The following is a 24,717-nucleotide window of genomic DNA, read 5'->3' on the forward strand; positions in this document are numbered from 1 at the left end:
CCTTTGAGGTAGTTGTATCGGCCACCTTCACGAACATTGAATTATCCAAACATTGATGAATTAGGGTGAAAGCTTGTTGATCCTTCTTCCTTGTCTTTGCCAAAATATCCTTTTCATTCTATGGTAAATGGACTTTATTTTCAAGTTGTACATAATCTTTCTCAACAATATCTCATGCATCTTGTAAGTCAAGTATGACTTTTATAGGCAAGGAAATTGAAATGAATATACTCCATTACTATTTGTCATCTCTCAAAAGAACTAGCTCTAATACCACTTTGTTAGAGAGGAAAGGAATTTTAGAAGGGAGAGGTTTTGAGTGAGAGAATTATTTGTGAGGAAGACTTATAATTTTATTCATGCTTCAAATACAAAACCACTGAGATATTTATAAGTACTAGGATGACTTTTAAAATCTTAAATACATAAATCTAACATTAAACTTGTATATTAACCATTAATAACCTAACATTTAACTTATACTACTAACACTGAACTTAAGTATGAACATGAACTTAAACTTGTGCATGAATAATGTAAGAACATGAGCTTGTGCTATGAACATGCATTAACACTGAACTTGAAGTTATGCTAACATTGAACTTGTGTCACTAGAAATATGTTCATAAACTTGTGTCACATGAGATGCACCTAGAAAAATGAAAATTAATCTTCAACATTTTCTTCACCCCTCTGGGGTCGACGATTTCCCCTCTCCACCCTAGCGCATCCTAAACCATCACCATTGAAGAGGTTAGATCTCTTCGTGTCCAACCAAACAGATCTGATCTCTTTGTCAGAGATGGTTTAGGGTGCATAGGTCAACCGTTTATGCTGAATAGGGAGGTTGTCGACGCTGGAGATGGTGGTAGGAGGGGGGTGAAAAAAAACCCCTAAGTTTTGTGAAAAATATAACTTTTCAAAGTTAGAAAACTTTAAGTAGGGGTGAAGTTATTAATTTTTAAAATTTATAAGGAAAAATTTAACAAATTTTATAGTTTTTAATATTATTAGTAAAATAACGATTTTACCTCAATATCTAACATAATATTTTAATGACAGTTGACTTATAAATAAAACTTTGAGTTTTTCAAACTCTGTTATTGTGACTTTAGGAACATATTAAAACTTAGGTTGGAATAAATCCTTTGGCCTGGTAAGTTCTGTACAACAATGGCTTTGCCCAAACTAAAAACCCTCTTTTGTATGGTTCACTAATAAAACTTCATCCACAAATGAAAAGCCAAAAGACTCGCCACTTCTATTGATGCATACAAAAACCAAACTATTTATGTCTTCTTGGCCATTGAAGGAAGAAGTGGAATTCAAAGTGATAGAGATGATGATAGGTTTAGTGGAATCGATCACTTTGTTTGACAATAAAATTATGTATATTTATTTTGAATATATAAATAAATATATATTTAATGTGTATTATTATATGATTGAATGATTTTAAATTAAAAATAAAATAATATTTAATAATTTAATAATACACATAAATATATATTTACTTATATATTTAAATATATATATATATATATATATATATATATATATATATATATATTATTTCTCCTTTATTCATTGATTAAATTATTGGGAGTTGGTGGTATTCGTGTGGAAACCACACTCCTTTTATCCATATATTATTTGTTCTATCACAGTAATATGTGCTATCCTCGTCAGCCATCCATTAGTTTATATTTTATATTTTCTTTTCTGGTGGGTTTAATTTCATTAATTAATTAGAGGCAAAAGATCCTCTAAGGGAGCCATCGGATATATATATATATATATATATATATATATATATATATATATATATATATATATATATATATAATGATTTTAACAGATGTTAGAACTGATAATTAAATTATTAATTATTAATCACTTGCACGATGGCTGAATATGGATTCGTGTTGTAACTTTATGGTAATTTTCAGTGTTTTTAAATAGGATAGCACCAATTGGTAAATTATAAATCAATATAAAATGTGATTAAATTACATAATTTTGTTTGATTTATATATAAATATTAATTTATTTAAAATTTAATTAAATTCGATAAACCCATTAAATTAGAAAAATATTTAAACCTAATAAAATCAGATTATTATAATACGATATAATTTTTATCTTATTAAAATTTAAAAGAATTATAATTTATAAAATCTTAATTAAATTAATCATAAAATTTATAATTAGTTTTTTTAGTATCAATTGTTTAATTAATATATTAAAAATTATATTTTATATGTTTTATGTTTAAAAATAATAATAAATGTTTGATATTTTCAAGAAATACGTTATAATTTGATAATATATTGAACTGGTTAGACATTCAGTTGAATCGGTCAAATCGTAAATTAGTGAGATAACTGATTTAACTATCGATCTAGTTTTAAAAACAAGAGTAATTTAAAAAAATTATGATTGATCCAATTTCTTTTGAAGAGGTCATAAGCATAATTGTCAAATTACGTATTATATCTTATATCAAAAATATAATTTTTTATATCATATATCGACTATCATATCGTCTCATATGATATATCTTTTAAAAAATAAAATAATAAAATATTAATAAATCTAATTAATATGTTATCATTTCAAAAAATATCACAAATACTCTTGAAAATTTAAGATTTCTTATATACGTTCCTATTATGTTATTGTTTTCTTTAAAAAGTATATTAATTTATATCAATAATATGTATTGTATCATATTAATTCAATACGTCTTATAATATATATTATTTTTTATCTGTTTTATATTATATTGTATAATATATATTGTATATTAATAGATGATTATTTAATAAGGGAAAATTTTATTATATGATACTTAATATTAATGTACCTCCGTTGAAAATAATTAGCTTCCATTTATTAAGAATTTTGCCTTGCAAGATGTGATTATTCCTTTGTGCTTTCACATGTACCTTAACTTTCTTAAGGAAAAGAAAAGTTGATTACAGCTGAGAATGACGATATTAGTGAATTACAGAGATTTGTTTATGATAAATAAAGGATTATTTGATAAATAAAGGATGATTTTTGCCAAACTTCCTGCTGCATAATCAACCAAATGAAGGACCAAATCCTCACCTTTATTATTATTATTTTTTAATTATTATTATTATTATTACTACTTAAAATATAGCATAATAAGCTATACTATTTGAAGCTCATAAATATCTTTAAAAAACAAAGTCAAACATGCAAAACAGTATATTATACGTGAATTCTAAGGAATTTCCTATATTAATTGATACACAGAGCCTGAGCCTACCTTTATGTAACATCAAATTGCCTTGAAAAATAAGATTAAAAAAAAAGAAAACTGACCAAAGAAACAGAAAGTTTTGTAACTCTTCATTGTTTTGCTTGTTCATAAGTCTAATCGATCTTTCTCTCATCCATGAACTTTTTTAATTTGTCCCTGTTCAATTATCGTGCTCAATCTCGTGCTTTCCTCATGAGCTTCAAATTCTGGTATAACCGTTCGCCCTATAATGCATCATCTTCTCCATAAAATTATTGATTTTTTTGGAGAACCCTTGCCACCTCTTCAATTCCCAATTTATCATTGACAACATTTTCATGATTTTCTGTAACTTTTAATTGTGTCTTTTCCCCTTAATTCCCACCTCCTCTCTTTTCACGTTTGTTTCTTCACCATTTAAGCAATTTTAGAGCTACCTATATGTCTAGTCATTAATATTTTTCCAATTACTGAATTCATATTTACTCACCTAAATATATACATAGGATGAGAATTGGGTTTTCATTTATTAATCTGCCTTGATTAAAGGGTAATCCTCTCGACTTAAGTACTATGGCAATAGGTCTTTTTTTTTTTTTTTCTTCATAAATTAATTGAACTTAGACATTATAGATTTCACGTGATAAAATCAAGTTTAAGCTTAAGCTAGTACTATGTATATATTAATTAATATAACTTACTCTTGTTGTTTCCAGAGAGCTTTTGATAATCCAGTTCTTATATGTTTGAGGCAATTTTCAGAAACTCAGAGACAATAACATTTAATGGTATCGAACTGAACTTTCTTTTATTTAAAAAAACTAAATTTTCAAATTTTTTTAATCGAAGAAACTAAACTTTTATTATTTCCATAAAGGTATAAAACTAATCCTTTGACTTTGCAAACAAAACAAATAATTTTAATTATATTCTATACCTTCAATAGGATATATAGAAATTTTCATGAGATATTAATTAAAATAATCTATTTTTTGCTTTGTATATATATAAAACCACTTTTTTTCTTATTACACACGCATAGTTTAAAACATAAAATATTTAAAATACCCTTAAATTTTGTACTCACTTAGCTAAGACTCACTCAGTCAAACATAAACTCATCCAATCAAGGCTTAAAATTCATCTACTCACTTAGTCAAGGTTGAGATATGAGATGAAATGAGGTAAAAATGTGAAAATTTATGGCAACTTTGACTGTGAAAAGGTTGGTCAGGTGGTCGTTCATCTAACTAATTTATTTTTAAAAATTGGTTAGCCAAGTGACACGGTTGAAACCCATCCAGCCATCCCATTTAGGCAACCCAAATCTTAGAATTTTTTTCTTTTAAAAATAAAGTCAAATTAAAAAGTGATTATATTTGTATAGTAGGAAAAATAATGGCTATATATATGTATAAAAGGGGAAAAAATAGCTATTTTAATTAATATCCCAATTTTTATTATTTTTATCTGAGAATTTAATATCTTCAATAAAAAGAATTGATAGTTTAGTTACTTTAATTTAAAAAAAAAAAAAACAACAAATTCGATCTCTTTAACAAGAAAAAAGTTATAGTTTGTTTAAAATTAGTGAAGAATTAATTCTTTTTGTCTTCAAGTAGAGGTGAAAAATGAAGGTTGTAAAATTGCAGTATTTATTCTCAAAGAAGTCTCACTTCAGACTTGACATTTTACAAAGTAGTGTGTGCGGTGATGGCATATTCTTGACCCAACTGTTTTCTCCACAAACCTATATATTCTCAGTTATTAATTAGTTAATTACCATATAGTTTTCTTTAATCAAATATTACTTGTTTCTAAATTGTATTTTGTTTAATTAATTAAAATATTTTCTTCCCATAGTGGATATGCCCCACGTTTGCCTCCACCATACTGAGGCTCTCCTCCTATAAATTCACTTCTTCAAGGCGTGTGTTCTCCAGACTCCTCTGCATCTTCTTCCTTTCACATTCTCACCATTTTCTTATCATTTTCTGTTATAGTTTTAATCAATGGCAGCCAACTTGAGCAACCCCAAATTGACTGTCTCTGTAAATGATGTCGAGCAACAAACAACTCTCGAGCTCGACCACAAAGATGAAAAATTCGACTACTCAAAGCGATCGCAATGGCTTCGAGCCGCTGTTTTAGGCGCCACCGACGGCCTTGTCTCCACCGCATCGTTAATGATGGGTGTTGGGGCTGTGAAACATGATATTAAGGCCATGATACTGACTGGCTTCGCTGGCTTAGTCGCCGGCGCCTGCAGCATGGCGATAGGAGAATTCGTGTCTGTTTACTCACAGTTGGACATAGAGGTTGCTCAGATAAAGAGAGACAAGCAAAGAGAAAATCAAAATGGAGTAATTCAAACACAGCAACTAGATGAAGAAGACGAAGAGACTTTGCCGAACCCTTTACAGGCTGCTGCAGCTTCAGCTTTTACGTTTTCTTTAGGTGCAATGGTGCCATTACTGGCTGCAGCATTTATTGGAGATTACAACGTGAGGCTCGGCGTCGTGGTGGCAGCCGTGAGCGTGGCACTGGCCGTGTTCGGGTGGGTAGGGGCGGTTCTAGGGAAGGCGCCGGTGGTTCGATCTTCGGCTAGGGTTTTGATTGGAGGGTGGCTAGCCATGGCTGTAACTTTTGGGCTAACCAAGTTGATTGGCTCACGCGGACTGTGAATCAATCAATCTCCTCTCACTGCTCTCAAGTTTATTCTTATGTTTGTTTTTTTCACACTATATGTTTGCACAAAACTAATTTCTTTTTCTCTCTTTTCCTCTCCTAATTTGTTAGTGGCAAAATAGGAGGGATTTATCCATAATATTATGTAATTTATCATGTTTTAAATAATAAATACAAATGATGAGGTAGATAAATATATGAAAGTATAATTTTTATTATCAGACCTTACATCTTCTCTTTACAAAATGCATGATATGTAGGTAGAAAATGGTAGCCACATATATATTGGTTCTTTCCATTAAGTCTTAAGGACTACTTTCAAATGGCAACAAATTAATGTGACCCAGGTGTTTTTTTAAAAGGAAAATGATAAACCATATCTTCAACTTTCTAAATTTCTGAACAAAGTTCCACTTAGTATTATATCTTGAATTATATGTTAAATTATCAAGGAAAACAAAAGTTATGGAAAGGAAAAGGGGTTTTGGTGCTTTGCCAACCTGAGTGGCTTCCATGAAAAGGACTTTCATATTTCGTATCCATTTATATATACTAAAGTAGTGAAATATACACTTATTTGTGACATTATATTGAAGAAATCGATGATAGTGGGTATCTTGGGCATATGCATTATAAGCATATTGAAAAGGAAAAGACAATCTTTATAGCCAATTCGATGAATTGGAGATACATTGCTGTTTATGTTATTAGTTAAAGATAGCAAACAATAATTGTTTGAGTGCATTTTGCTTTCACCAATTTCACCTACCAATTCAATGTTGCCATGTATAAGTTATACGTTAGTTTTTCTTTTTCATATATATTTTTTGAAGTTACTTACGGCATGAAAATATATAAGAAAAATATATTTAAGAGTGATTTCCAAAATCAATTTCCACATAGAAATATTTGGAAATAATTCTTCTAAACTACTCTTGTCATTTTTTTTATGTATATGTTTTTTCAGAAGGTTATTGAGAATAATGACTTAATTAGATGTGAAATTTCCTTCTTTTTTTTTTTTTTTTTTTTTACCCTTTTAAGACGAAGAAGGTGACAATTACACATGCTTTGAAAATTTGTTTTGCAGCTTCAATTGATTTTGAAAAAGTTGCTTTCGATGAAAAGACTTTTGACCATATTGCGTTTATGGGCCTCTGTGGCACTCCAAAATTTGAATAAGAAAATGCTGTTTCTCTTAAAGCCACGATATATTTAGGCAAACACAATCCCATTTGTTAGTGCAGTGCATCTGTTATTTCAACTGCAGATGGCAATCAAAGTTGAAGAAATCACAACTCTTAGTTTTATGCATTTTCTGTTTAAGTTAAATTATCATCTCTTTGAATAACTTATCTTTTGTTAACAACTTCACTCGACTATATATATGGTTTGCTGCGTAGGGTTAAACACTCAAATATTCTCTTCTCTCTGTACAGCTTAACAGTTCAACATAAAAGTATTAATCCTCTTAAAATTTTGGAAAAAACTAAAGTTTAAATTTTCAGCAAGGGATCGAGAAGATTAAAAAGAAGTCTTGATTAATCTTGTGTTCACCAACATTTCAATTGTCCCTTGTTCTTGGAGTGCAACTACCCCTTGTTCTTGGACTGCACAGAGGACTTCCAAAACCTCGGGAGTTTTCCACCATGTGAAGATCTCACTATATCTTTTGGATTATGCAAGTTGACAATATTGTCATGACTTTGTATGCTTTAAACAGTGTATCCATCTTATTATTTTGCTTTCCTTACGGACAACTGGATGTACACAGCTTGTATCGCAAGTTGACTGAGACATGTTCATGAGAAAATTGAACATGTGTATTTATATAAATGAATATGTCCTTAGATTTAGGAACAATCATTCTAGGGTCCCAGACACTTGTTTCAAGGAATGAGGAGGAACAATTATTCCACAGTAGAGAACTCTTGTTCCAATGACTTATCCCACAAGTTTAAGGGATGTTATGAGTGCATAAAAGTATAAAACATGTTGAAATTAGTAAATGAAGGGAATGAGTTATGAGCATGCATACATACATACATACATACATGTGTGTGTGTATAAAAGGTGAAAACGTTTAGCAAGCCAAAAGAGAAGTTAATTAAAGCTTGAGCATAAGTTCATGTTTACGAAAACATACCAAGTTTGTTCACGCGTTAGATAAGATAGTACATTTTACATGTTTTCTAAATTCATTAGGGTGTTAAAGCCATGAGGCATTTATGTATGTGGGACTCAATCCCATGAGTCTTATTGTTTTATGAATACCAATTAAAACATTATTTCTCATGGTAGGTCTTATAATGTCCAAGTTTGATTGAGTTCCAATGCATTTATTTCTTATTGCTTAGTATGCTTCAACCTATGATCTTGTATGGCTTGGTAATAATGTTTAGGCTCATCAAGAGAGGATATGGATGCAAGAAAAGTTTGATGAGTTTGAGTTAATTAGGAATTATTCAAATTATGAGAGAGAGAATAGACCTTATCCGAATTTGTTGTCGACGTTATGAATACGTAAAAGTACAAAACATGTTGAAATTAGTATGTGAAGTATAGGAATGAGTTATGAGCATGATAAATAAATAAATATATGTGTGTGTGTGTGTGTGTGTGTGTGTGTGTGTGTGTGTGTATTAGCAAGCCAAAAGAGAAGTTAATTAGGGCTTGAGCATAAGTTCATGTTTATGAAAACATATCAAGTTTGTTCATGTGTTACATAAGATAGTACATTTTATATGTTTTTCTAAGTTCATTAGGGTGTTAAAGCTATAAGGGACTCAATCCCATGAATCTTATTGTTTTATAAATACCAATGAAAACATTATTTCTCAAGGATTTTTAAGGATATATTTTCTAGAAAGTTGTTGTGACGGCCACCCATGATATTTTTTATACATACTATCTCAATAAATAAAGAATTTTATGTTAGACAAAACTTTCAATGTCTCATTAAATAAGGATTGTATAGAATACAAAAAATTCTTCTCAAAGAGTTAACGATATAACTATGGAATCTGACTAGAATTAAATCTAATAATATGCTAAAGATATATCAAAGATATAAAATATATTCTCAAATAAATACAAGATATTCTCAAATAAATGCAAAATATTATAACAAAATAAATTTAAGATATTCTAAATATTCTAACACACCTCCCTCAAGTTAAAGCATGGATATTGCAAATGCCCAACTTGCCAAGTGAGCATTGAAAAAAAAGTGTTACAAAGAGCTTTAGAGAACAAGTCCGCTACTTGGTCAATTGAATGAATCTGAGATGTGTGTAAATTATTTCTAAAGATTTAGTCATACACAAAATGATAATATATTTCAATGCATTTAGTGCATTCATGAAAGATCAGGTTAGTAGCGATGTGGAAAGTTGTCTAATGGTCATAGTAAAGAATCATCGATTTGGATAAGGTTACCTACAAGTCACTAAGCAAATAACGGATCCATAACAATTCACTGGTAGCATTAATCATAGCTAGCTTTGTATTCTACCTTAGCTAAAGATTTAGAAACTGTTTGTCATTTCTTTGACTTATAAGAAATAAAACTATCCCTAAGAAAGCCAACATATCTTATGGTAGAATGTCTAGTTGTTAGGCAACTAGCCCAATTTGAATCACTACATACGAACAACTTAAGAAAGTTTTATGAAGAAAGGAAAATACCTTGATTAAGAGAAGTCATTATATATTTAAGAACTCAAAGTGTAGTGTTAAAATAAGGAACCTATGGGTCTTGCATAAATTGACTAAAAACTTGCACCAAGAAAGTGTGATGTTCAGTCAAGTGATATTTAAATAAAGCAATTTACTAATAAGACACCGATATTGACTTGGATCACCCATTTTTTCTCTCGAATTAATTGTTTGCCATGCTTGTATCTATAGGAAAAGAAACTAATTTAGCACCCAAGAAGTCAGCTTCATCCAACAAATCCAAGCTATATTTCCATTAATTAAATATTATACCTTTTCTACTTTAGGTTACTTCAATTCCTAGGAAGTATTTGAGATGTCCAAGGTCTTTGATGTTAAAAGTGACATCAAGATGTTGTTTGACATGATCAATAAAACTAGAGTCATTCTTTATAATCATTATATCATCAACATAAACAAGTATAGTTGTAAAGGAATTTCCATGAATATAAGTGAAAAGAGAATTGTCGGCTACCAACTGATTGAACCCGAAACTAAGAAGGCAGTCTGTAAAATTTTTGTACCACTTTCGTGATGCTTGTTTGAGCCCATATAGAGACTTTTGTAACCGAAATACTCGATTGTTACTTAGTTTAGCATAACCTTGTGGAACTTTCATATAGACCTTTTTAATTAAATCTCCATGCAGAAATGCATTATTCACATCCAATTGATATAAATGCCAATGTTAAACTACTGTTATAAATAACAAACATTTCAATGTGGTAATCTTTGCCACCGAAGCAAAAGTATCATGATAATCAATTTCCTCCACCTGTGTGAACTCCTTAGCTACTAAAAGCGCCTTAAAGTGCTCAACAAAACTGTCAAATTTATACTTGATTTTATAAACCCATTTGGAGTCAATAGCATGCTTACCTTCTAGTAGGTCCAAGTTTGATTGAGTTCTAATGCATTTATTTATTATTACACGGTATGCTTCCACCTAGAATCTTGTATGGTTTGGTAATAATGTTTAGCCTCATCAAGAAAGGATAGGGATGCAAGAAAAGCTTGATGAGTTTGAGTTAATTGGGAATAATTCAAATTATGAGAAAAGGTATAGACCTTACCCAAATTTGTAGTCGACGTGATACCTTGAGATGGGACCAAGGATGGTGGAAGAGAATATTCAAAACTGGCCAACTTATAAGATGTGTGCATGATGGGTTTTGGTACAGGAGATTGTATAGTTTCTATTTGGTTCAGTTCTATATTAGTTTCAATTGTGGGTGTAAAGGAGTTGGAATCATTTGAATTATGTAAAATATATGGTGTTTCCATTTAGGTTTCAAGGATTGTCTCATTGGTTGGACTTGATTGGTTTAAAGGACCTATAGTTATTGAATTTTCATCAACTAAGTTAATTGTTAGGCTTTCAATTGTTGTATCATGTATAATGCGATCCTAACTACAAGGAAAATAAGTTGTGTTTGGCTTGAAAGGAAAGATTTTTTTTATAGAATACGTCTCTTGACACAAACATTTTCCCTTTTTCTAAGTCATGTACTTTATATCCTTTTTTATCATGTGGATATCTAAGAAAAACACAACAATGTGCTCTAAGGGGAAATTTATGTTTTAGCTTGTCACGATTGTGGTCATAACAAAATGTCCTAAAAACTCTCAATTTTTCATAATTTGGTGCCTTTTTTTATAAGGGCTTCATAAATACTTTTGTTTATAAGAATTGAAGTTGACATAAAATTAATGAGGTACACTGCGGTTAAGACACACTCTCCCCAAAATTTTAAAGGTAGGTGGGCTTTGAAATGTAAGACTCTAGCTACTTCAATTATGTGACGATGCTTACGCTCTACCCTCCTATTTTGTTAGGTGTGTTTACACAACTTGTTTGATGTTTAATTCTATGTGCAATTAGAAATTCCTCAATCGTGAGAAATTCAATACCATTGTCACTTCTTATGGTTTTGAAATTGGTCTGAAATTGTCTCTACATAATGGTAGAACATGACTAAAAAATTACGATTTTAACTTATTGTTCAGAAGAAAAATCCAAGTGCACAAAGAATTATCATCAACCATAGTTAAAAAATAATGGGTTCTAGTCAAGGAAAGAACAAAATAGGCTCCCAAAATATCCACATGAATAAGATCAAAAACAGAAGCACACTGTGCATTACTAATTGGAAAAGAGGAACAAGTTTGTTTTGCCTTATGGCAAACATCATAAACATCAATTGATTTATTTGAAAAAGAAACATTTGACAAAAAACAAAATTTATCCGTAGGTAAATGACTAAGGTGCATATGCCATAAGACTGCGAGATACTCTGACCCACCATTGCAAAATTCCTCTCTAATTGTTATACCCTATCTCGAAGTTTACCCTAGCAATCGGCTTCCTCATATGTAGCACTGAAAAATGCAAAAGTTAAAAAAGAAAGTTATTGAACAATTAAAGTCACAAGTGACTTTAGCGACTGATAAAAGGTTAAATTAAAGATCAGAAATAATCATATTATCTTAAAGTTTTATGTTTAGGGTAATTTCACATTTACCAATGTGGGATATATGCAGTGTAGATCTATCAAGAATTTTAACATGCTACAAGTGGAAGCTTGTTCAATCTCACTTAACACCTTATTGCTACCAATCATGTGATCCGAAGCACCAATAACCCAAGTTTCATTTAATAAACAACATTTACCTGCAAAGTTAGCCTCTAACTCATTACCATGTGATTGGTTTTGGCTAAGTCTTGTACCAAGCGTGGTGAGAAGCCTTGCATATTACTCTTTGTCTAGGACAATAGTGTGGGAATTCCTTATGTCCATACTATCACCTTTTCGCTCATTTCAGACATTGTCCATGTTGTCCCCTACCATTCTTTCCATGCTTGCTAACTTTCCTTGGCCAACACATCCTTTCCCGACTTTGTTCTGCCTTATACTAGCTCGATTATTCCTCCAATTTGAAAGATAACCAATGATCTCAAAACACTCTTCCTTGGTATGCCTCATCTTGCATGATCACTTTTTTCAACATGTAACTATCATTGTATTGTTGTCTTTTACCGCGCCCCCTACCAACTCCTTCATAATCTTAATTTGTGGCAAAAGCTACTTTATGTACTATCAAGCTGGTTTCTAATTTCAACATAGAGATTTATTGCTCTTCTTGTAGAGTAAGAGAGAAAATTTTGCTTAATGATGGAGTTGGCTCCATAGATAGAATTTGTGACCTTAACCTGTCAAAATTCTCATTCAAACCAAGAAGAAATTGTTGTCCCTTTTTGGTTTCTCTCAACTTTTTCTAATCTTTTGTTGTCTCACATTTACAACAACACAATGGACTACAAACTTCCATTTCCTACCATAGATTTTGAATTTGGTGAAATACTGCATAACAGAATACCCTTCTTCTTAGGATAGATGAAAGAGTTTTTTTCTTAATCTTGTAAAGTTTGGGTGCATTGCTTTGTCCATACCACTCACATAACTCACTCCAAATCTCATGAGTAGTGTCGGCATAAGTCTGACTCTCTTGAATCTCCTTTGATAGTGAGTTGCGAATCCATGCCTTCATTATAGAGTCATTCTTTTTCCACAACAAGAACTCTTTGTCTCCCTTATCAAGTTTCTCTAAGCTTCCATCTACAAAACTTCCTTTTCCCTTTACAAACAGTGTCATCTCCATTGAATTTCTCCACAAGGCAAAGTTCTCACCTGTGAACTAAGTAGGAAAAAAGATAAGGCTAGGATGATCTTATAGGTGTAAGGCATATGGGTCTTGATACCATAAAGAATTTTATGTTGGACAAAACTTTCAATGTCTCATTAAACAAGAATTGTATAGAATATATTCAAAGAAGTCTTCTTAAATAGTCAATAATATAAATATGGAATCTGAATAAGATAACCTTAATAGAATGCTAAAGGTAGGTTAAAGATATACAAGATATTCCTAAATAAATACAAAATATTTTACCTAAAAGAATAAACACAATATATTTTCAAATAAATACAAAATATTCTAATAAAATAAATTCAAGATATTCTAAATATTCTAAGAGTAAGGCATGTCCCTAATAGTGGTGTCATGCATAGAGTTCCCTACTTCGCGAATTGTTGAGTTGAAATTGTTTGATCACTAATCACTTATCGAAATGTCTATATTTTGAATAGATTTTAACAAACTACAAGCTGAAACACTACTTAGTAACTATACGTTTGGTCATCATGTCTAGTCATATTTAAACAGTTGATCTCGAAACGAATTTTTTGGCCACATAACATGACATATTTACATTGAACTGTTACTCAATTGTAGATTTTTGGCCAAATCTGAGTGTAACAATAAACTTGAATTGACATATATAGATTCTTGTGTCCACGAATGAGCCCAGATTCTAGATTCACTTTTAATTGAAAAAATTAAAACAATTAAATGTGATAATCTTGCAAGGGATTATGAGCATATAAATAGAGGCATATATAATAATCAACCTTGCGGGGTCCTTGAACTGAGATCTAAGGGGAAGCAATAGAGTTTCTTCAATGTCTCTAATCGTTTATATTACATTATTTCTTACTGTAATTCAAGCACAAATCAGAGCTCTATCAATCGAAGAAAATCTGGATTTGGAGAGGGAGCGCGCCTCCTTCAATAAGTCTGTCGTGAAGACCATCAGGGTAAATTACACTTTAGATTACTCCATTTTTAGCCACCATGCATTCTTACACTTAAAAAAAATTGATATTAGTGAGAGAAAAATAATTCATTGTATCTTTATAAAAACTATTTTTATGATTTTAACAACTAATTTTTATTTTATTGAGATCATAAAAATAATAATTATAACGACTGAATAAATTATTTTCCACTCACTATCATCAGTTTTTTTAAAAGTGTTATCTGAAAAGATTAGATCAAGTCCTCTTAATGTTTACTGCAAATGACAATTAAGTTTTGTTGCAGACAAGGCATGGAGATATTTACGATTGTGTGGATTTATATAAACAGCCAGCACTCGATCATCCCTTGCTTAAAGATCACAAAATCCAGGTCCATTTAATTGCAAATCCCTCATAGCTGAAAATTTTTTTACTTAATTCAATCGGTATTGAACAATCTATTTTGTAACCTTCCGTAACAGAGACTCTAATGTGATTGCCTACAAGACTAGACCGAGCTTCGCTTAGAAAACAGATTCATTAAATGCTAGGGCCAGCAAGCCATGAGGAATTTCATTACATATCAGCTTCAGCTTGGTTGATGAGTGTCCATCAGGAACAGTCCCCATTAGGAGGACAACAAAGGAAGAACTGTTGACGGCAAAACCCAGTCTCAGAAAACTTTTTCCAAGCTCTTATCAGGAAAATGCAGATGAGATAATTAAACCCAAAGTAAGTTACAAGTATTTGCAAATCCTCGTAACTAAATATAATGATCTTCCTTACTTGATCTTATGTTTCAAGAGTCAAAAACATTGCAAATAAAAACTGAATATTAGTAGGGTTGAAATTAAATTAGTATTTTGTTTGAAGCTTATGTTCGATTAAATTATTGGATTACATTGGTCATATTCAAGAATTAAATTAATATTTTAATTAATATCATGAGTAATAATTTCCATAAAACAAGAACACCTGCATCAACAAAAATAGATTTGAATCTCACGAGGAAGAAACTTATGTCAAAACAGTAGGAAAAAAAAAAAAAACAATTTGCGGGATATAGAATGAATATATAAAAAGAGTTTCATACACTGGATTTGCATTTCACACCAAACAATTAAAGATTATTATCTGATCATCTCAACTCAAAACATCGGTGTAAATTTTAACAAAACTGGAAATGCAAGCAGAGCTGAAGAGTTACCGAACAATGATTTCTCAGCTTTTTACCCTCAATTCGGTTTGCACATTTGCATCTTGTATATCACATCTGAAAAGAATCTGGAGGCATCTTTAAGGAAGTCCCAGCTATATCATGGAATAATGGGGGCTTCAAGCACCTGCAATATCTTCATTTAATCCTTGTTCGAGTATAAATCTTTCCATCCAACAAACCCTGATCAGCAATCAGAACCTCTGGGAGTATACAACAACTCTGCCCAAACATTCATCAACTATCTACTTTCATTGTATCTTGAAAAGGTTCTTCAGCTTCACAACCAACCTCCATTCATCAATAGACAGTTCATCCTGAACATTCAGATTATGGTAAGCAACCAAAGTTCCACATTAACACTAAGGAAAAGAAACTAGAAGCACAATCACAAACTCACCCGATAATTGGCTTTAAGTATATCAATTGACTTCCTTGAAATGCAGCTGACAAGCTCATCCTCAATTTCAAAATGCCTGCCATACATTTTTTGCTGCTCCTCAGAATTGGAACCAACGATCTGGAAATATACGAATGAAACAAGTAAATATTAACTCAATTAAAACTTGAAAATAAAACAATGTTTGTTCAGTGGCATAACTTCCAATTTAACATGGAGACCAGGAACACCTCAAGACCAATTCAAGGGTTATATCCCACATATAAAATATAAAAAACTCAAAGAAAATGGTTGCATATAGTTGATATTATGCAGTAATACGAGTGAAACAGGCAGAAATGTCTGACATTATAATTACAGCCAATTATCTGAATCCAAGTGACAGGTCATCAAGATTTCATGACAGGAGCAGTCAACAGCATAAGCCCGTGTAAACATTGGAGACAAGTTGGAACATAATACATAAAAGAGAACTTCAGTCCCGTTATCAGAAAAGATAATTGCAATGTTCGAGAACAAGAGAGTAAGGAAGATTTTTTTTTCAGCTAAGCAAGAGAGTAAGGAAGTTTACAAGAGCTAGAATATGTGACATTTAAGAAAATGGCAGAATACAATTCTATAATGAAATTCTAACGGCACTAAACTGGCATTACTACAAAGACCAAGATCCTAGGCCATAAGGATGTAAAATAAGGAGTAGAGCATGTTCCCTCATCATTAACCAGATTCATGAAAGATAAGTTGAGGCAAAATGACACTCTCAACTTGCCTTTCCGCTTTTCCAGCATTATCAAGGTTGAAGGAACAAATAATTAGATTGCTATCCCATGATTAAATAAGTATTAAATAATTACATCATTAGTTTCCAAAGGCCCCTGAAGGATGGTCATTGATTTTCTTTAATCATTTTCACAACTCTTAATTACTTATCCAGGATTCATCTAATTTCCTTCTGTCAAGGACAAATTAATTCCATGGGAAATCCAAACACCCTTTAACTTCAAAAACATTCTACAAGATATCAGAACTCAGATTTCATACCTTGATGGCTACCTTCTGGCCTTTCTTGGCAATGTCAACAGGTTTATGGTTATTTTCAATTGATGCAATTCGACCAATATCAATAAAGTCCCTTTGAGGGATACAAATCGGAGTTCCAACCTGCATAAAATGCAGATAGAATCAGAGGCCAATAAAACATTTGAGCTTACCACACAATGACTTCTCGATCACTTTCACAAGATGGAAAGAGCTTAGTCTAACAACCCTTTAAGCAATTTATTTTCAGATGTGGGACACTTAAATATTTATGCAAAAATGAGGAACTCCTAACAAAATTTTATTCTTCCTTCGTCAGATGCTCATGTGTAAGTGTCCTTGGCAGACATTTGACATTTTACACATGACCAGTGGTATAACAAACATATTTACCCACCAAAGCCAAACAGGTAAAAATATAAAATATAGTCTATACCTTTGCTATGCCTTCAAGGACATCAACCCCCAACACAATTGGATCTTTCTTGTTAAACACACAGTTTGGTAAAATCTTAAGAACACATGGGAAGACTGCTTCATCAGCAGCTTCCCTCTTCTTCTCCTCCTTAAGATTGTCAATATAAGCCTTGAATTGATCAAATAAGTGGTAAATGATATCGGCAATGAAAATTTTCACACCCAGTTCCTCTGCTAGTTCGCGAGCCTCTGGTGTTACTTTGACATCAAATGCCAAGATAGTGGCATACTCCTTTTTCTTTTCAAGCATTACACTGGCCTTCATGACATCCTTTTTGTGTACAGGACCTATGTTTATACCACTGACTGGTATACTCACTTCAGGGGTCTTCAAAAACTCCAGCAAAGCTTCCAAAGAGCCCAAGGTAGATGCTTGTACACAAACTCCCTCACCGCTTTTGTCAATCCTGCTCATCACTGATTTCATATCTTCCATAGCTGCTTCCTTGATATCATCCAAATCATCATCAGGTCCAACCACATATAGACCTGTGCCAGCTATAGCATGCTCCAGGCCCTGCATCAGGATATATAGGATATGGTAACATAGGTAATTCATTTAACAGAACTAAACTCAAAATGCATGTGAAGCAGCATATTACTCCAAAATTGGTCTTAAAGATTGTATGCTATTAAAGTTATAATCACCTGAGCACTGATCTTAATACCCTGTGCAGCCTTGATTTCTTTATGATGCAGATAAGTTCCCTGAAATCAGAAAGAGATTGAATAGCCATCAGACAAAATATTTTTTCACAGAAACTTATGATGCATAAACAATGGAAAAATAAAATGATGCAATTAACTTTTAGAAATAATATGATTCTAGTTTCTCCTTGAAGGCAATATTTAGGTCCCCAAAATATTAAAAAAAATTAGCCATAATAATAATAAGATGCAAGTATCTTACTGAAGGGCAATGTTTAGGTCCTAAAGAAAAACATTTGGAGACATGAGTCTCTCTCCCACCATCCATCCTCTAAACCTGATTTTAAAAGAATAAAGGCCCTTCAGCAACTAGACTATTAAGAATAGACAGAATTTAGACACTAAATCCACTCCTGCTACTCATGGTTTCATCCCTTTTATCTGTTATTATATTTACATCCCATTCTCTACTCAATTTGTCAGTCTAAGACTTCCAAATACGATAGCACATTATCCCACTCTGGAATTGAGCTAATTGTTGAAGATGCCCTGATTCTTGTTGATTTAAATCAAATGTGCTATATGCACATTGTTCAATCCTGTAGATCATTCACTATATTTAAAGTTGTTTAAATGGCATTGCCCCCCAAATACCTGAAAGCTAACAAGAAAACCAAAGACAGATTTCCTGCATGACTTGCCTTTCAAAGTGTTTAAAAGCTTTATCAGTTAACTCACTGCAATTGAAATCAAAGTGCCTTACTAATATGATAGAAGAAGAGAATGCAAAGCCTCATCAAAAGATGTTTCATAACACACTATAAGTGACAATATAACTTCCTAAGATCAGAAGTGTTACTCAGCAGAGGACGGAAATATATATGACAGAAGAGGAAAATATTCAAAAAGAAACAACCTTACCTTAACTCGAAGTTCCTTCATTGGATGGGGTGTCAATAAAGCTCGAATTGTGGTAACAATAGGTCCCTAAAAGGAAAATTTAGTCATGAGAATATAGAAACAACTTTCCATCAGATTTATGCCAAATGGGGGTTGGTTTATCAATGCTTGCCTGCAAGCCACAAACAACAATTTGATCTCCCTCATGAAGCACACCATTGACCAACACAACATCAATTGTTGTTCCATGGCCTTCAATTACCTTGACCTCCAATACAGTACACTGAAATGCAGTTCCAACAAACAATAAGGGTCAGTCGAATTTTCATTTTCCAGATTTTGTTTCTTTACTCATAAAATGAAAATACTCCTATTGTTGCTTTCATAATCTGCTTCCAACAAAACACAAAATCTTATTTTCTTAATGACAACCAAAAGGTAGTAATCAAATGAAAACAACTTTCTAAGTTTCTTTCCATTATCAAGATCTGTTCTACAAAACCAGAAAGCCCTTTCAAGTTATTTTATCTTTTTAATTAATTTTTTAATAATAAATTGGGGTTTTATTTTTAAAATCATAAAAAATATTAATTAAGTATTTCAATAATTATAAATTAAAAACTAATTTACGTAATTTTTCAAAAGCCTTTATTTAATGTGTTCTGTTATTTTCAGAAAACAAAATTCAAAGCAATCTTAAAAATTAAAAAAAATGGATTTGTCTTTCATTTTTGAAAGACATTGTGGATCCCATGTTCACAATAAAGAGAAGCACTCCACAAGGCAAACATAGAATAAAAAGAAACAAACCTGCACTTCATTACTGAAAGTAAGCTTCTCAACCATTGTTTTCTGACTCCACTGAACCAGTAGTAATAACAGATCTGGAATACCCTCTCCACTGTAACATGACAAACCCAATATTGTTCAAGACAATGGCAAAAAAATAATCACGCTTTAGGATTCAAAATGAATGCAACACAAGACTCAGTCTGGAGTCTGTGACATACGTAATAGCACTTGTTGGTACAATACTGAAAGTCTCCCCCATTTCTTTATTTTTGTAGTATAATTCAGTATTCAATCCTTGCTCTTTGAACTGGGTTATAATCTGCCAAATTAATAAGAAAAAAGTTTAAGAGAACAGGACCTGCAAATAAGGGAAACTAATAACAAAAGAAATGGCACATGTACATCACCTGTACAAGCCTCATGTTAAATTCATTTTGTACGTCTTTTGATTGTTGTTTCATGGATTTTATAATAGGAGCATTGCGAGTAGTTTTCCAACCATAGAGTCTGTCAACCTGCAAGGTAAAGGTAAACAAAAGGAAGTAAGCATCAACTAGAAAAGGTAAAGAATGGCTACTCCAAAGATGACGCTACCGATTGAATCTAACCTTGTTCAATGCGATAATAAACTCTGTATTCCTCATTTTCAAAAGATTAAGTGACTCTATAGTTTGTGGCTCTAAGCCATGCATTATGTCCACAACCAAAATTGCAATATCACAAAGTCCTGAACCCCGTGACCGCAGATTTGTAAAAGATTCATGACCAGGGGTATCAATAACTAATAAACCCGGGACCTTCAATTTTGCATCGGCTTTCAATTCCTTGGTTCTCTCACGTATGTTCACAGCAGGGAAATACGTTGCACCAATCTGTTGAGTAATGCCCCCAGCTTCACCTTCCTGAACATTAGTACCTCGGATACAATCCAGCAGCTTTGTTTTACCAGTATCAACATGGCCCATAATGCAGCAGATTGGGGAACGAAGATTTTCTTCAGCCTCTTTAGGGGTAGAACCTGCACTCAGTGCTTTATTCTTAGCTCCAGCCTCTTTCCTCTTACTTATGTCTGTAACTTCAACCTCAGACCGGCTTTTCTTATTCTCATCATCTTGAGATTTAACCAATTGCACAGGCATGGCTTTCGTGGCTGCAACTGGGGCTGTAAGATTGAAAAATAAAGCAAGGATATTTATCTAAGGCAAACCATGAAAGAACAAGGAAATAACAACATCAAATGCCATAAAATACAATAAACTTTACCTGTATTAGTCTCTTTCTTCACTTCGGGTTCAGGCCCAAAATCAACTTCTTCATCATCAAAAGCACCTTTGACATTAAGATTAACATCATCCCAGCTCTTTGCATCCCAATCCATATCATCATCTTCTTCTTCTTCTTCTTCATTTCCATTCTGCTTGGGCACATTATCAACTTCTGGTTTCTCTTCCACGGTCAACGATTCCCCTTCTTCGACCTTCTCTGTTTTTGAAGAATCAAACTCACCAATGGTTTCTTGTAGCTCTTGATCTTTTTCTATTGTTTCTGCAATCTCCTCCACCTTAGCAGGCACAGAACCATTTGCTTGATGCTGAACTGGTTTTGACTTCTTTGTCTGGTATTTGGGCCTTTTTGGTGAGGCGCTTTCCTTGTCACCAGCAGGGAGAGCAATTCCTGCATTAGCCAGAATCTGGTTTCTCATAGCCTCCAACCGCCGTGCTTCTTCCTTCTGTTTTCCAGTTAAAAGCTTGCCTTCCTGTTTCTTCTTCAAGAGCCTCTCCTTTTCCTTTTCCTTCTTCCTACGTCTAGCCTCTTCTGCTTGCCTCTCAAGTTCTTCTTGCCTTTTTCGCTCCTCTTCTTCCTTCCTTATCCTCTCCTCCTCTTCCCTCTTCTTCCTCTCTTCAGCTTCTTTTCGTTTAGCAAGTGCTTCTTGCATCTCCCTTACTTGCTTTGACAGTTTTGGTCCTTTATTCTTCCCATCAGCCTTCTTGGTTTCTGCTTCCTGTGTTTCTTCTGCTGCTGCAGCAGCAGCAGCCACCGCCGCAGCTGCCTTCTTCTCTTTTTCCTTCTCCTTCTTCTTTTTCTTTTTCTTTGCAGCAGCAGACTCCTCTTTTTCTTCCTCTCCTTCCTTCTCATCAGCAGCATCTGCTGGTTGAGCTGATTCAGCAGGTACAGGAGGCTGAACTTGCACTTTCTCCTCTTGTGGAGGCATGCTGGTGGGTTTCACCATGGCAGGCGCTTCACCAAGCTCAGCAAGGATCTTAGCCAAATCATCCTCTTCTTGAGCTGTCCTTCCACTCTTCTTTTTCTTCTTTTTACCCTTTGAAGTCTCTGCCACCTCTTCTTTCTTACTAATTTTAGAATCATTAGACTCAACATAACTAGTTCCAACACCCTGTTGCTCTGGTTCAACTACACCTGTAATATCACTCCCAAGTCCAGATTCTTCGTCCAATGAAGTAAAAGCACTATTACTCTTCTTCTTAGAAGACTTTTTCTTACCCGTAAATGACAATACAGGTTCATCTTCATCCTCGAATTTATAAGGCTCATCATCATCATTTTCCTCATCAAGCAATGCTCCACTAAATGAAACAACACTTTTCTTTAATGACTTCGATGACTTCTTTTTCTTCCCTGAGAATGTAATTGGTCCAACATCATCATCCTCATCTTTCCTCTGCCCATAAACACCTTCATCATCATCAAGCCCAGTAAATGAAGAAGCCGCATACACACTCCCACCAGCCTTCTTGCCACCCTTCTTCAACTTGTTATCCCCTTTAAAAGTAACTTCTGCCTCATCATCTTTACTCTCCTCCATGTCATTATCGTTATCAATGACCTCACTTTCACCCTCACTAGCACCATCAATCACATCAAAAGCTGATGCTGTAAACAAACTACCACTCTTTTTCCCACCTTTCTTTGATGGCTTCTTTTTACCACTGAAACTAACTACAGAATCATCTTCTCCCTCGCTATCTTTATGCCCATTATCATCTTCCTCTTCAAGTAACCCAAAAGCAGAAGGTGAAAAAACACTATTCCCACCCTTCTTCCCCATAGACTTCTTCTTACCACCAATCTCAATTGCCTCAAAATCATCCTTCTCCTCCCCCTCCAAATCATCATCTTCGTCATCTTTCCTAGAACCCTTTTTATTCCCCTTTTTACCCTTCTTTTTTCCAGTAATTACCACCTTCTCCTCTTGAACGGGTGGTTCTTCAGAGAGTTCAGTTCCAATAGAGTACTCATCATCATCAATAACAACCGCCTTCTTCTTAGATTTGGTGCCACTGCCCTGAGCGGCAACAGGCGCCTTGTTCTCGTCGTCTCTCGCTGTTGGCTTCTTTCTACCCATTGAAATTCAGGGTTTAACTCTACAGAATTCAGTTCAATTCGATCAACTTAAGTCCCTAAATATCTGAATCCCAATTAAAAATAATAAATAAATAAAATTAAGAATCGTGCGAATATAAACAGTTGCATATAATCAGAGATGAATGGTATGAATAAAATTGATTATATAAAACCTAGCAAATAAAAAAAAGCAATAAATGAATCTAAATCTGCATATATTATATAATACAGCAAAGAGAAAGAGGCTAACTTGAAGCGAGAACGACGAAAGGAAGAGCGGAAAGGGATTAAGATTGCGGGAAGATGAGACGCATAAAATATGTGTGCACAAAGGGTTTTTTTCGGTAGGATGATTTCAAGAGAAGAAAAGAAGAGGGAGACACAGAGAATTTGATGTTAAAGAAAGCATCAAATGCGTATGGTCGAGTGGATGGTTTCCCTTTAGGGTTGCCTACGGACCGGGTTGAAGCTGCAGCAAAATACGAATTGGATTTGCTTTAAAGAGAAGATATACGTTCATGCATTTCTAGAAAGGGCAATTGATTGGATGGCCAAAAACTTTATTTCCGCCAAGGTTTAGTTACCCCAAACTCTTGTAGGAAAATTTTTAAAAATCAAAATATTTATTTATCTAATAAATTTTATAATTATTATTATTAGAGATAAAAATCATTATTTAAAAATTTTAATGCTAAATTTTATTTAAACTCATATCCTCACTTCTGCTTCATCCTCCATGATCCTATTTTATCCTCAAACTTCTCATCTTCTATCACAATATCTTCAAACACATGCCTTCTTTGACTCCTATGCATATCTTCATCTTCTTCTTCATCTTCTTGATGCCCATGATGATGGTGGACTTCACATTTTTCCTTTATACAACCACCCCCAACTTTATGAAAAATTTTAGTTTCATCCTTATTCAGCTTTAGTTTTTGGATTTTTATCTTCGACAATTCCTCTCTTGTCAACCCAGTCTTTATCTCTGATAACGTCTCTCTTGACAAGTGCACTTCCTCCCCCCTTTAGTCGTTTTCATCTCAAACAAAGACAATAAGTCTCTGTCTCATACAAAGACCATTCATTTTCATTTGTGATAAAGATGATTTTGTCTTCATTTTCGTTAAGATGATGACAATCGAAGGGGGAATAGAGAAAGACTGAGAGAGAAAAAAGACAATAGGGAGAAAGTTGACAGACGAAGACTATTAATGATCGTTGAACAGGAGGAAAAAAAAACGGTAGAGAGAAATGGTTACTTTTCAAACTTTAGGTAGAGAAAAATTATTAGATTTTTCAACTAAGGGAAAAATACAATAAATTTTTAATTTTTTAAATATTTTTAGTTAAATAATGATTTTACCATTGACAATAATAGTAAAATTTAATTAATAAATGACTATTTAAATTTTTAAAAGTTAAAAGTGAGAGTTGAAGATACACTAAACTTTGGGTGAGAATAAGTTCTTTGGCCTTAATTAAAATAACTTATTGACTGATATGTATAAAATTAATTAACTTTTTAAATAACGTTTGATTAAAAGAGATTAAAAATTATTTTATTACT

The 24,717-nt window shown here is 32.8% G+C and overlaps 2 protein-coding genes across 3 annotated transcripts; one reads left to right on the top strand and one right to left on the bottom strand.

Moving 5' to 3' along the window:
• The first annotated feature begins 5,201 nt into the window (after positions 1–5,201).
• LOC123230040 (vacuolar iron transporter homolog 2-like) lies at positions 5,202–6,168 on the top strand. Its single transcript, XM_044656139.1, has one exon. It carries the CDS (start codon positions 5,284–5,286, stop codon positions 5,953–5,955), a length of 672 nt encoding a protein of 223 aa, XP_044512074.1. The 5' UTR covers positions 5,202–5,283; the 3' UTR covers positions 5,956–6,168.
• Positions 6,169–15,365: 9,197 nt separating this feature from the next.
• Positions 15,366–23,650, bottom strand: LOC123230201 (eukaryotic translation initiation factor 5B-like). Of its 2 annotated transcripts, none has more exons than XM_044656362.1 (13): positions 23,398–23,650; positions 21,048–23,167; positions 20,393–20,946; positions 20,192–20,299; positions 20,003–20,103; positions 19,803–19,893; positions 19,165–19,275; positions 19,014–19,079; positions 18,093–18,152; positions 17,404–17,961; positions 16,971–17,090; positions 15,930–16,049; positions 15,366–15,846 (listed from the first exon to the last, which is right to left on the bottom strand). In XM_044656362.1, exons 2-13 carry the CDS (start codon positions 23,146–23,148, stop codon positions 15,781–15,783), a joined length of 4,056 nt encoding a protein of 1,351 aa, XP_044512297.1. In that variant the 5' UTR covers positions 23,149–23,167; positions 23,398–23,650; the 3' UTR covers positions 15,366–15,780. The 2 variants fall into 2 exon arrangements, with proteins under 2 accessions (XP_044512297.1, XP_044512296.1); XM_044656361.1 differs by having other exon boundaries at positions 21,048–23,211; positions 23,398–23,649.
• Between the last annotated feature and the right edge of the window lie 1,067 nt (positions 23,651–24,717).

This window comes from Mangifera indica, chromosome 11 (genome assembly GCF_011075055.1).
Source record: "Mangifera indica cultivar Alphonso chromosome 11, CATAS_Mindica_2.1, whole genome shotgun sequence".
NCBI lineage: Eukaryota > Viridiplantae > Streptophyta > Magnoliopsida > Sapindales > Anacardiaceae > Mangifera > Mangifera indica.